The 13,217-nt window shown below is 37.9% G+C and overlaps 1 protein-coding gene across 1 annotated transcript in view; it reads right to left on the bottom strand.

Annotated features, from left to right (window-relative positions):
• Positions 1-12,824, bottom strand: part of POT1 (protection of telomeres 1) — a 78,725-nt gene extending 65,901 nt beyond the window's left edge. Inside the window, exons 1-5 of the mRNA XM_081102564.1 lie at positions 12,560-12,824; positions 9,633-9,831; positions 7,527-7,599; positions 6,183-6,274; positions 20-130 (exon numbers count right to left, since the gene is read on the bottom strand). Coding sequence (XP_080958690.1) covers positions 20-130; positions 6,183-6,274; positions 7,527-7,599; positions 9,633-9,755 — 399 coding nt within the window. The 5' untranslated portion in view covers positions 9,756-9,831; positions 12,560-12,824. The remainder of the gene's footprint in view (positions 1-19; positions 131-6,182; positions 6,275-7,526; positions 7,600-9,632; positions 9,832-12,559) is intronic.
• Positions 12,825-13,217: the final 393 nt, after the last annotated feature.

Raw genomic sequence — 13,217 nt, forward strand, 5'->3', positions numbered from 1 at the left:
CTAAAAGTTACACACTTACATAAACAGTTGACTTGAAGTCCTCAAGTGCTTTCAAAAATAAGCAATGTTCACCATCTTTGCCTGTCGTAGGTGAAGACAAAACAATAAAACCAGCCACTGCAATGGTGTCCTGCATAAAAAAAAGTTTCCATTATCAAAATATCTATAATTTTTTTTTATTTGTAAACAGGAATCATTGCTATAAAATGGAAACTGGTTTGCTGGACTTGTTTAATGCTTATGGAATATAAGACTGAGCCTACCACCTCCTCTAAAAGGGTATCAACAGTGCAGCCATAGATGATATAACATCCCATTTCATAGACCAGGAAAACACTAAATCATTTGGAAAATTTTATTTTTTTACTGGCACTTCAAAAATCAAAGTTTATCTCAATTTATGTCAATAAGTTTGTACATATAAACAAAATGAAGATAAAACACATGATCCAACAGTATTATGAGTGGAATTTAAATGAAACAATCTCAGACTTGAGAAAACTCAGTACAAAAACTCCACATTGTTATAAAGCTAATATATGTGCCTATAAATTCAGGGTATGAGACATAAGAAACTTCCATTTATAAACTATTCAGCAATGAAAATAAAAAACAAATAGATAAATTCAGTAACAAAAATGTGAACAAGGACACAGTATAAATTTGCTAATTTTCAATAGACGATACATTAAAATTTTCAGGCATTCTTAGTGAGGAGGGACAGGACACAGACAATATGAAACAACTAATAACCACCCAACAAAAACACTTATTTGACTTTAAAAGGCATTAAGTAATTTTTACTACACTGATCCTATCTCACCAGTTACATGTTGTGTTCCTCAATCTGGAATTACACCTTCTCATACTTCTTTAGCATTTCAGGATCCTCACTCAGGGTCTGTAAATACGCTGTTCTTTTCTTACTGATCCACTCTCACAGTACCCCTGCTCTCATTCTTCCTGCTACTTTTCTCATTCTGCTATTCAATCTTCTCAGTTATATATTACAACTGGATAAAATAATTAATTCCATAATATTTAATTCCACTCTTCTCCATTAAACACTGTTCCATAGTGGCAAGGTCCATAACTGCCTTATTCAGTTAAGTCCCCGACACTTAGCATAGTAGAGGGCAGAAAACATTCAATGAATGTTTAGACAACCAAATGTATTATCAAACATATGAATGTAAATATAAAAAGAGAATACCTGTATTAAATCTTCAATAAGCTGAACTTACTACAAACCTCACTTAATAGCATCTTAGCATTGTAGGAATGGAAAAGGACCTTCATTTTTCAGAAAATAAGAGCCAGAAAGGATAAATGAGTAGCCTAAGGTCACATACAGCTAATTAATTATAGGTCAACACAAAAATCCCGATCTCCTGACTTCCAAGACAGGCACTGCTCTACTACTTCTCTCACAACCAAATCTTACAGAAATGAGAAAAATTGATTAATAAATGTCTACTTTTGGACAGTTCTGTAATAAAATATTTTTAAAACTTTCAAAATACTTTGGAAAAGTCTTTCCTCATATTTTATATCCACACTAGTGGCCTGCTACACAAAATTCGTGCATGGGGGGCAGGAGGGGGGTGGAGTGTCCCTCAGCCCAGCCTGCACCCTCTCCAACCTGGGACCCCTTGGAGGATGTCTGACTGACAGTTTAGGCCCGGTCCCAAACTGGCAGTTGAACATCCCTCCCGCAATCCAGGACCGCTGGCTCCTAACCCTCACCTGCCTGCCTGCCTGATCACTACCGTGCCTGCTGGCCTGCTCACCCCCAACTGCCCCCGCCTTGCCAGCCTGCTCATCCCCAAATGATCCCCCTTGCCAGCCTGCTCGCCCCAACTGCCCCCCGCCAACCCCCCCCCCCCTGCTGCCGGCCTGATCACCCCCAACTGCCCTCCCCTCCTGGCCTAATTGCCCCTAACCACCTCTACCTCGGCCCCGCCACCATGGCTTTGTCTGAAAGGACGTTCAGAAGGTCTCCCGGACTAATTAGCATATTACCCTTTTATTAGTATAGATATTAAATGTTCAAACTTACTTTAAATAAAAGCTAAAAATGGAGAAAAAGAAAAAAGGGGTCTCATACTGAGGGAGGAACTAGTAAAGTGAGAACATATGTATTCCAGCAAAATGTATCATCAGTCTAGCAAAGCAAAAATTAAACTTCTGTTAAAAAAATTTTTTTAATGTTTTAAGATATTTGTTGTATTCAAATACAGAGCTAACCTTAAGGGCACGAGCACGAAACAAATAAAGGTACAGGAATCAAAACAGAAAATTCATTGTTTTATGCAGTAAGTTTTACCTTTGATTTGCAATAATCTTTAACCTTAATACTATAAGCTTGAATTAATAGCCTACTTAGACCTCCCACATGACCAGCATTTGTGGATTTTAAACCCAGAAAGAATTTAAAGTAAACTTGACCTCAGTCTTTTCACCACTGTATTTTAAAAAGGAGAAATCTTACTTATCATTGTTAACATCCTCTATTACCTGACAAGTATTAATTAGCTAGTGTAGTTCTATTCTATTTTAATATCTATTTTAAAAATTTCAATACGCCCTGACTGGTTTGGCTCAGTGGATAGAGCATTGGCCTGGGGACTGAAGGGTCCCAGGTTCGATTCTGGTCAAGGGCATGTACCTTGGTTGCGGGCATATCCCCAGTGGGGGGTGTACAGGAGGCAGCTGATCGATGTTTCTCTCTCATCGATGTTTCTAGCTCTCTATCCCTCTCCCTTCCTCTCTGTAAAAAAAGCAATAAAATATATTTAAAAAAAAAATTTCAATAGAAGAAAACACTTTTCACATGTCAGGTAAAATACTAATATCTAATATACAGTATATATTTTGCAGATGCACTATACATGTTTTGCTAATTCATTATATTATAACCTTTTATATTATTTTTCAAATAAAAATTTAATATTAGAATTCTAAAGGATAAAGGTGGAAATGTATTGAAAAATATAAGCAAACAGACTCCTTAACATTCAAAAACATGTAATTATTTTTAAAATCCTCTTCTAAGATAGCCAAGATATATTATGAAAAAAAAGCAATTTACAAAATATGGATAGAAGACACTTGGCAAAATGTATATGGATACAAAATTCTTTATGTATATATGTGCATATACAGTTATCCATATATACACATATGTATTTATAAAAGCTGAAAGGATACCAAAGAGAGAAAGAGAGAGAGAGCATGAGAGAGAGAAAGAGAGAGAGAGAGAGAGAGAGAGAGAGAGAGAGAGAGAGCGAGCGCGCAGTACAATGGGACAAGGCAATGGGAGTGTGTTCAGAGGTAGCGGGGCAGTGTCTGCTTTTCTGGTTATACCTTTGCATATTGCTAAAATGTTTTCAAAACTATGGCCACATAAGAACAATACTTAAGATAAATATTTTCAAGACCTAATTCAAGTCCACTATATCTCCCTGAGGCAGGAAAAAAATACATTTGTGGAGACAGTTTCTACACTTACTACAAGTTCTATAGCAAATCTTAGGCTTTGAATGGTTATTTTCAGAACAGTACTAATGACCATCACCACAGGGGATTACTAAAGGTTACTACGTTTATCAATGATAAACATATGGAAGCACTTTGCAATTTGTGAAATTCCATACAGATGTAATACAATATTTTTACTAAAAGATTAGAAAAAAAAGATGTCATATATGTTAAAGATTAGTAATAGAGTATTTTTAGTAAAAGATTAGAAAAAGACTGGTTAAACTGTTTAGCCAGGGTGGCTCAGTGGTTGAGCACTGACCTATGAACCAGGAGGTCACAGTTAGATTCCAGGTTGTGGGCTCGATCACAGCATGGGGTGTGCAGGAGGTAGCCAATCAATGATTCTCTCTCATCATTGATGTTTCTCTCTCTCTCCCTCTCCCTTCCTCTCTGAAATCAATAAAAATATATTTTTCTAAAAAATTAACTATGCATAGATATGTGTTTATTTCTTAACCCTTAATTCTATTCCATTGATATACATGCCCTTATGCCCCTTCCATACTGTTGATTACAGTATCACTTGAGTAAGTTTTATTAATCATGAAACATGAGTCCTGTGACTTTTTTTTTTTCTAGATTATTTTGGAATTCAGGGTCCCTTGAAACTCATTATGAATTTGAGAACTGACTTTTCCAGTTCTGCACAAAAGGTCACTGAAATTTTTATAGAAATAGCATTGAATCTATAGATCACTTTAGGTAGTTTTGACAGCTTAATATTAAGTCCTCCTACCCAGGAATGCATGTCTTTCCATTTATACAGCTCTTATTTTATTTTAGCAATGTTTTTTAACTTTCAGTGTACAAGTCGCAAATTTATTCCTTTAGATCAGTGGTTCTCAACCTTTTGGTCCTTTAAATACAGTTCCTCATGTTGTGACCCAACCATAAAAACCATTTTCGTTGCTACTTCATAACTGTAATGTTGCTACTGTTATGAATCATAATGTAAATATCTGATATGCAGGATGGTCTTAGGCGACCCCTGTGAAAGGGTCGTTCAACTGCCAAAGAGGTCGCGACCCACAGGTTGAGAACCGCTGCTTTAGATGCAATCATCTCTGGAGTAATTTTCATAATTTCATTTCCAGATTGTTCATTGTTAAGTGTACTGAAATCCTACTGAGTTTTGTGTGTTTACCTTACACCCTGAAATACTGCTAACTCATTAGTTTTAATAGCTTTCTTTTGGATCCTTTGGGATTTTCAAATATAGGATCATGTTATCATGTTGTACTTTTTCCTGTACAATTTAGATGTCTTTTATTTCTTCTTATTATTTAACTAGAGGCCCGGCACACAAAATTCATGCGCGGGTACAGTCCCTAGGCCTGGCCTGCAATCAGGGCCATCTTCCCCAGCCCCACCCCCGGCCACCATCCATCCCTGGTTCCCCATTCGCCATTGGGTGATTATTGCCTGATGGCTGGGGGAAGGGACTGAGAGGTTGGCTGTTCCCACCCACTCGCTGGCCCTGCCCTCACCACGGGCGGCCATCAGGCAATCGGAGCCAGCCGGCCGGGGAAAGGAACCAAGAGGTGGTCAGTGCACCTCATAGTGACTGCTCCAGTGGCCATTCTGCCATTAGGGTCAATTTACATATTACCATTTTATTATATAGGATTACTCTAGCTAGAACTTCCAGTACAATGTTGAGTAGCAGTGGAGAAAGTGAGCTTCCTGTGTCTTATTCCTAATCTTAGGGGAAATGCTTTCAGTCTTTGAGCATTGAGTATAATGTTAGTTGTGGATTTTTCATATATGTTCTTTATAATGTTGAGGAAGTTCCCTTCTATTCCTAGTTGTCTAAGTGTTTTGATTATGAACAGGTGTAGGATTTTATGAAATGCCTTTTCTGCATCAATTAAGATGATCATTTCCTTTTTTCCTTTGTTCTATTAAGGTGATGTATTGCAATGATTGATTTTCTTATCTTGCACTCCCAGGATAAATCCCACTTGGTCTGTGTGTCTGCTCTAATATGCTGCTGGGTTCGTTTTGACAGCATTTTGATGAGGATTTAGCAGGCATGTATTTTTAAAACAATTACAAAAAAATATTATAGCCCTTGCCAGTGAAGCTTGGCGGTTAGAGTGTCAGCCTGCTCACTAAAGAAATGTGGGTTTAGTTCTCAGTCAAGGGCACATACTTGGTTTGTAGGTTTAATCCCTGGCCCTGGTTGGGAAGCATGAGGGAGGCAACAAATTGATGTGTCTCTCTCACATCAATATTTCTCTCTCTCTCTGTCTCCCTCCCTTCCAAAAATATACCTGGGTGAGGATTAAAAAAAAAAAAAGAAAACATTATAAACATACAGAGAGCTACTGCTCATATTATTTCTTAGTAAGAATTTTTTTTTAATTGACGGTAAATGTATATATCTTTAAGACATTCTATTGAACACTAAAAATTAAAATGAAGTAAAAGGAAAAAATGTCCCTTTTTATGTCAATGATGAGTTTTACTATCTTAGGGTTGCTGCAATTTTAAAGATGTTGCTTCTTTAAGTATCATTCTTTTACATACCTGCAAATACGTAATGAATCTCTAAAAAAAAAGTCTACAGGATGACTATAGCATCATCAATAATTCTAAACCCATTTCTAAAATGATAAAGTAATATGAAAATATTTTACCCCTTCAGAGAAAACTTTTGCACAGTCCTTTGCTAATTTTCCAAAAAATAACACATTGATGGCATTACTCTCCGAATCTGAATTTTCTTGTTCTAGAGAAAAACACACACACAGGAAAACACTTATTCGATATAGCAGTTTTATACACACCAGAAAAGTGATGGCAACTACATTCTAAAAACAATAGTTATGCTCTGACCGGAGTGGCTCAGCTACTTGGGCATCATCCTGTGCACCAAAGGATTGCTGGTTCCATTCTGGGATAGAGCACATACCCGAGTTGTGGGCTGGATCCCTGGTAGGGGGCATGCAGGAAGCAGCCAATAGATGCGAAGCTCTCATATCAATGTTTCTCTCTCTCTCTCTCTCTCTCTCTCTTACTGTCTCTCTAAAAATCAATTAAAAATATTTTGAAGCCCTAACCGGTTTGGCTCAGTGGATAGAGCGTCGGCCTGCGGGCTGAAGGGTCCCAGGTTCGATTCCGATCAAGGGCATGTACCTTGGATGCGGGCACATCCCCATTAGGGGGTGTGCAGGAGTCAGCTGATCGATGTTCCTCTCTCATCGATGTTTCTAACTCTCTATCCCGCTCCCTTCTTCTCTATAAAAAATCAATTAAATATATTTTTAAAAATATTTTGAAAAAAAAATAAAAACAATAGTTACTTCAAAATGTAATTATAAAGAATAATTACAATGTTTACAATTCAATTTTGGTTTACTACTTTCATTTCAAACACAATGAAGACAATGCTACTGGGCATAAAAACCAAAACTATAACAAGTTTCAAGTAGAATATGTTCTATAAATCTCTATAAATATCACCTAATGACCACTTTCTATTTAATTTCCCATATTTATAATCAAAAGAAACTGAACAAGATATTAATTGTTCAACTTTTATACTAATATAACAATATCACCCCACAAATATTTCATTTACTGAACTTCTAGTAACTACAGTTTTTGGCATATTAAGTTTTAGTTTAGACAAGTGTGGTCTTCTCCCCCAGCACCCATATATTGAAGAGTAAAAGAGCTGTATAAAAACTAAGATATCTGTAATTTTGAAAATAAAAATTACTTGGTTATAAGAAATAAACATTGTACAAGTCACATCATTTGGATCTTCTAGGCTTTGGGAAAGAATCTCCATAATCTTCATTCTCTAGGAATCACTTCCTGTAACCACTGCAGCAAGGCCGAATGCTAAGACTCAATTATATCATCGTATAAGTAAAATTGCACTTCTGTGTGTATTTATCTGTGTGTATACATTTATATACAAAGTTACCCATTTGTAAATTACAGGAAAAAAGTTTAATAGAAATGATCTTATATACCTTGTAGTCCAATCTTCAAAATAGGTGTTCTGTTTCCACCATAGGTTAAAGAAGAGATATGTGAAAGTTTTCCCTGAAATGAGAGAAAAAGAATTACGCAGAAGTCAAAAGAGGTTATTATAACAACAAGATATAAGATTGGAATCATTTTTTAAAGGCAATTGACTTTTATCTTGCAAGAAATCACAGTACCATATTTAAGTCAGTATTTTTAAGACATGAAAATGATTTATGTAGAGAAAAATGAGGGCCTAAAAATACTTTCGTTCATAAATTAATTTCTTTTTTTTGTTTGTTTTTTATTGTCTAAAGTTTTACATGTCTTCTTTTTCCACAATTGACTGCCCCCAGCAATTTCTACCCCCAAGAGCAAGCCCCCATCACCCCAGTGTCTATGTCCATTGGTTATGCTAATATGCATGCATACAAGTCCTTTGGTTGATCTCTAACCCTGTACCTCCCCCATAAATTAATTTCTTAATCCATTAGTTAAATACTAACAATTCCTCATTTTATATATAAAGATGAACTAGATCAACTTCAACTTTATTTTAGCCTGTAAAACTGTTTTCTACTAAAGAAAAAGATTAAGAGTTTGCCCCTAGAAAGAAATTAAAACTTATTAAGGAAACATTTTAAAGTAAAAAATGATAATCTCATAAATAAGGACAGTGTGGACAAATCAATGGACTAAGGCACAAATACAGTTTAGTCTTTGTTCTGCTTCTTAACTAAGCAACTCTGTCAGTCAAAAAAAGTTATTTAATCAGAGTTTCAGAAAAATAAATTATTTAATCTGGATAGTTTTTATCATTTCTTTTAGCTCTAAAATTTAATGATTCCATGATCAAATATATTATAGGGCTCTTTGAAAACTTACACACAGAAATATAATTGATTTAATAAAGTTTAACAATAGATCCTATAATACATATCTCCTAAACTAATATTCCAACTTTGATATAGCCAACAACAACAAAAACCAGCTATGTTCATAAATCAATTTAACTTAATAGCATCAGAAAAAAAGAAAATATGACTATCAGCAGCACAAAATGATTCAAAGTAAAGGTAAATAGTTTCACTTAGGAGGTACAAAGCTGGAAAGAACGAGAAAAAGTGGAACAATGAACAAATTCACAATTTTTCTTGACATACCAGAATTGAAAACAGAAAGCAAACAACCAGAAATCTAGGAAAAGAGAAGTACCTCCAATGAGAGATGAGAGGCAAGTATCTACATGGAGAATATTGATCAGAAGGGCAAAACCAAAATGTAGCCTTCTTGCTCTTTCCTTTACTGTTGGACGTACTATACTAATAAGCCTCTCACCAACCTCCCATCATTTTCTCCTTAGTCCCTAACTTAAATGTGCAATAATGAAAATGAAATGTTCACTAAATATGCGTAACAGAATATTAGATATGGAAGAAAAAAAGGTTCAGTGAACTTGAAGACAGATCAATAAAAATTACTCAATCTAAAAATTTCTCTCCACTAAAAAAGAAAACAATGCTGAAGAAAAAGAGACCTGTAGGTAACCAGCAAATACCCTCACATACAAACATACATGTAACTGACATCCAGAAGGAGAAAAAAGTAATAATGTCAGAGGGAAAAAATTCCAAGGAATTTTATATATCCTATATAATAGAAGCCCAGCAACCAAACGGCAAAATGACCAGAATGAGTAGTTGACAGGTTGCTATGATGTGCACTGACCACCAGGGGCATACGCTCAACACTGGAGCTGCTCCTGGTGGTCAGTGCGCTCTGACAGTGGAAGCGCCATTCGGCTGACCAAGATGAGCAGCTGCTACCGCAGTGGGAGCAGGTCCACAGCCGCACTCAGCTGACCAGGAGGTGGCACTCCCATGGTGGGCCATCCCTGCAGGCCACGTCCCACATCAGTGCACAAACCCCATGCACCGGGCCTCTAGTTAGCCAATAATTTCCCTAACTTGATGAAAAACATTGACTTATGGATCCAAGTAGCTCAGTTACTAAGAAGCAGGAGAAATACAAAGAAAAAACACACCTAGACATACAACAGTCTAACTACTAAAAACAAAAGATTAACTATTCTGAGTTATAAACATTCTTACCTGGACATATTTCTTGCTATAATCACAACCTAGCTGTAGAGATCTGAAATCTACTTTGTGTAGTTTATTTAGTGGCTCATTTTCAGGCACCCCATTGACTTCTTTTATTAATTCCAGTGGCATATCAGATCTGCTTTACAGTGGCATATCAGATCTGCTGTCCAAAGCAAATTCAATCAGGGAAGTTGATATCTTGATGCTGAAAATACAGAGACCAGTGTTTTATACAAAATGTAGTCAATATTTGCTTTAAGCTTCTATGTCTTAGTTTTGCTTTGCTTTTCCTTTTAGTTAGTTATCACTGTTGGTGGACAAGAGCTAGAGAATGGATTATGCTATAATTTTATTACAAGGATAAATATACACATTCTTCTAAATCACTGAAACTTAATCCCCTTCTATTTGCTTTTGTATTTTATTTTTTAAAATTAAATCTTCACTGTCGAAAGTATTACATATGTCCCCTTCCTTCCCTCATTGACTCCTTCTAGCCTGCCCCCACCACACTCCAGAGGCCTTCACCACCCTACTGTCTGTGCCCATGGGTTATGCATATATGCATACAAGTTCTTTGATCTCTTCTCACCCACCCACCCAGTCTCCCCCCATCTTTTCTGAGGTTCCACAGCTGTTCCTATGCTTCTATGTCTTTGGATATATCTTGTTCATCAGCTTATTTTTTCAACATATGAAAGAGATCATGTGATACTTGTCTTTCTTTGACTGGCTTATTTCACTTAGCATAGTACTCTACAGGTCCCTCCATGATGTCTCAAAGCGTAAGAAGTCCTTTCTAACAGCTGCATAGTATTCCATGGTATAAATGTAGCACAGCTTTTTTATCCATTCATCTGCTGACGGGCTGTTTCCAGATCTTAGCTATTGTAAATTGTGCTATGAACATAGGTGCACACATTCTTTCTGACTGGTATTCCAGGTATTGTAGGATATATTCCTAGAAATTGGATCATGTAGTCAAATGGGAGTTCAATTTTTAATATTTTGAGGAAACTCCATACTGTTTTCCACAGTGGTTGCACCAGTCTGCATTCCCACCAGCAGTGTAGTACAATTCCCTTTTCTCCACATCCTCGCCAACATTTGCTTGTCATTTGTTGATGATAGCCATTCTGACAGGTATATGAATTTTAAGTTGTATGAATTCCTTATATATTTTAGATATAAACCTTTATCTGATTTTTCATTGCCAAATAGGTTCTCCCATTCAGTGGGCTTTCTTGTTGTTTTGTTGATGGTTTCTTTTGTTGTGCAGAAGCTTTTTATTTTGATGTATTTCCATTTGTTTATTTTCTCCTTAGTTTCCTTTGCCCTAGGAGATGTAAACATATTGTATCTGTAAACGTATTGCTATGAGAGATGTCTGAGATTTTGCTGCCAATGGTTTCTTCTTAGATTTTTATGGTTTCGCGTCTTACATGTAAGTCTTTCATCCATTCTGAGTTTATTCTTGAATATGATTTAAGTTGGTGGTCTAGTTTCATTTTTTTGCATGTATCTGTCCAATTTTCCCAGTGCCATTTACTGAAGAGACTGTCTGGACTACATTGTATATTCTTGCCTTCTTTTTCAAATATTAGTTGAGCATAATGGCTTAGGTAGGATTTATTCCAGGGATGCAAGACTGGATCAATATTCGCAAATCAATAATGTGATGCATCACATAAAAAATTGAAAGACAAAAATCACATGTTCATATCTACAGACGCAGAAAAAGCGTTCAACAAAATCCAACACCTTTTTTTGATAAGAACTCTCAGCAAAGTGTGAATAGAGTGATCATATCTAAACATTTTAATAAAAGCCATACATGACAAACCTACAGCCAACACCATACTCACTGGGCAAAAACTAAAACCATTTCCCCTAAGAACAGGAACAAGACAGGGATGTCCGCTTTCACCACTCTTACTCAACACAGTACTGGAAATCCTAACCACAGCGATCAGACAAGAAGGAATAAAAGGCGTCCGAATTGGAAAGGAGAAAGTAAAATTCTAGTTATTCACAGATTACATGATATTGTACATAGAAAACCCTAAAGATTCCACCAAAAACTTATATATTTAATAAATGAATTTGGCAATGTAGCAAGTTACAAAATTAACACCCAGAAATCGATGGCATTTTTATAAGCCAATAATGAATTCTCAGAAAGAGAAACTAAACAAATAGCCCCATTTATCATTGCAACAACAACAAAAAATTAAGATACTTAGGCATGAACTTAACCAAGGAAGTGAAAGACCTGTACTCCAAAAACTACAGGACATTGAAAAAAGAGATTGAGGAAGATATAAACAAGTAGAATATACCATGTTCATGGATTGGTAGCATCAACATCATTAAAATGTCCATACTACCCCAAAGCAATCTATAGATTCAATGCAATCCCCATTAAAATACCAACAGCAGGTTTCACAGATCTAGAACAAATACTCCAAAATTTTATATGGAACCAAAAAAGACCCCGAATAGCTGCAGCCATCTTAAGAACAAAGTTGGAGGGATCACAATGCCAGACATCAAGTTATACTACAAAGTGGCTGTAATCAAAACAGCCTGGGACCGGCACAAGAACAGCCATATAGATCAATGGACTAGAACAGAAATTTTAGCTTTGTATTTTAAAAAGTACTTCTAAAAGTCAGTTTTAATATCGGTGATAACTGTGCTAAGAATAGCCTTTACCACCATGCTTTAAAAAGCACAAGCTGCTGGGCAAGGGAAGTTCTGACAGTGTGAATATTGCGTAGGCAAAGTGCACTACCAAAAGCAAATGACTCCAAAACATACCCGTTACCTCCTTCCTCCCGCCCGATACAATCAAAAGAAATGACTGCTGAACTGACGTTCACGTGTGCACTGTGGGTCCAGTCTTATTTCTCAGTCACTAATGCAACACTCACACTGGGTGTGTGCGCGCCAACCTCCCCCGCCGGCAGCCTCCGTGGGGGCGGGCACCGGGACTAACCCACGAAGGGCTCCCCGACCCCAAGCGGGGCGCTGGGCAACGCAGCTCCGACAGCGACGCGCACGAAGAGCTTCTCCGCAATAACGACGCCTCCTCTGGGTCCAAACGAAATCAGCCTCTTTATCAGGCCAGGTCCGGTCCCGACCCACCTAGGATGCACACTACCAACTCCAGAACTGTACTCACCGCGCTCCGGAGCCAAACTCCGCGTTCAGACCGGCGCGCCGGTGACGTCACACGCTCGCCGGCGGCGCCGCTCCCGCGCATGCGTGCTCCGGCCCAGGGGCCACCTTGCCATTCTCTCCCGCGCCCGCTGAAGGCGACCTGAGGGCTCCCGGCGTCTCCGCTGCCCTGGAAGTTTAGCCGAACACGAAACGCGTCACGCGTTTATTTAAACGAGGCATGCGGCCCGGCGGCCGCGAGTTTGACATGCTTGGCCCGGGGACGGGGACGGGGACGGGGAAGGGGGGTGGGAGGAGGGGCTGACCGTAGCGTCCGCTCGGATTCCCGCCTCCCCTGAGCTCCGCCCCCGTCAGTTCCCGCGGTCGGGCCGGAAGCGGCCGCCGGGGAGGCGGGAGCTGATTGTAATTCCT

The sequence above is a fragment of the Myotis nattereri genome (assembly GCF_964212035.1).
Source record: "Myotis nattereri genome assembly, chromosome: 11".
NCBI classification, from domain to species: Eukaryota; Metazoa; Chordata; class Mammalia; order Chiroptera; family Vespertilionidae; genus Myotis; species Myotis nattereri.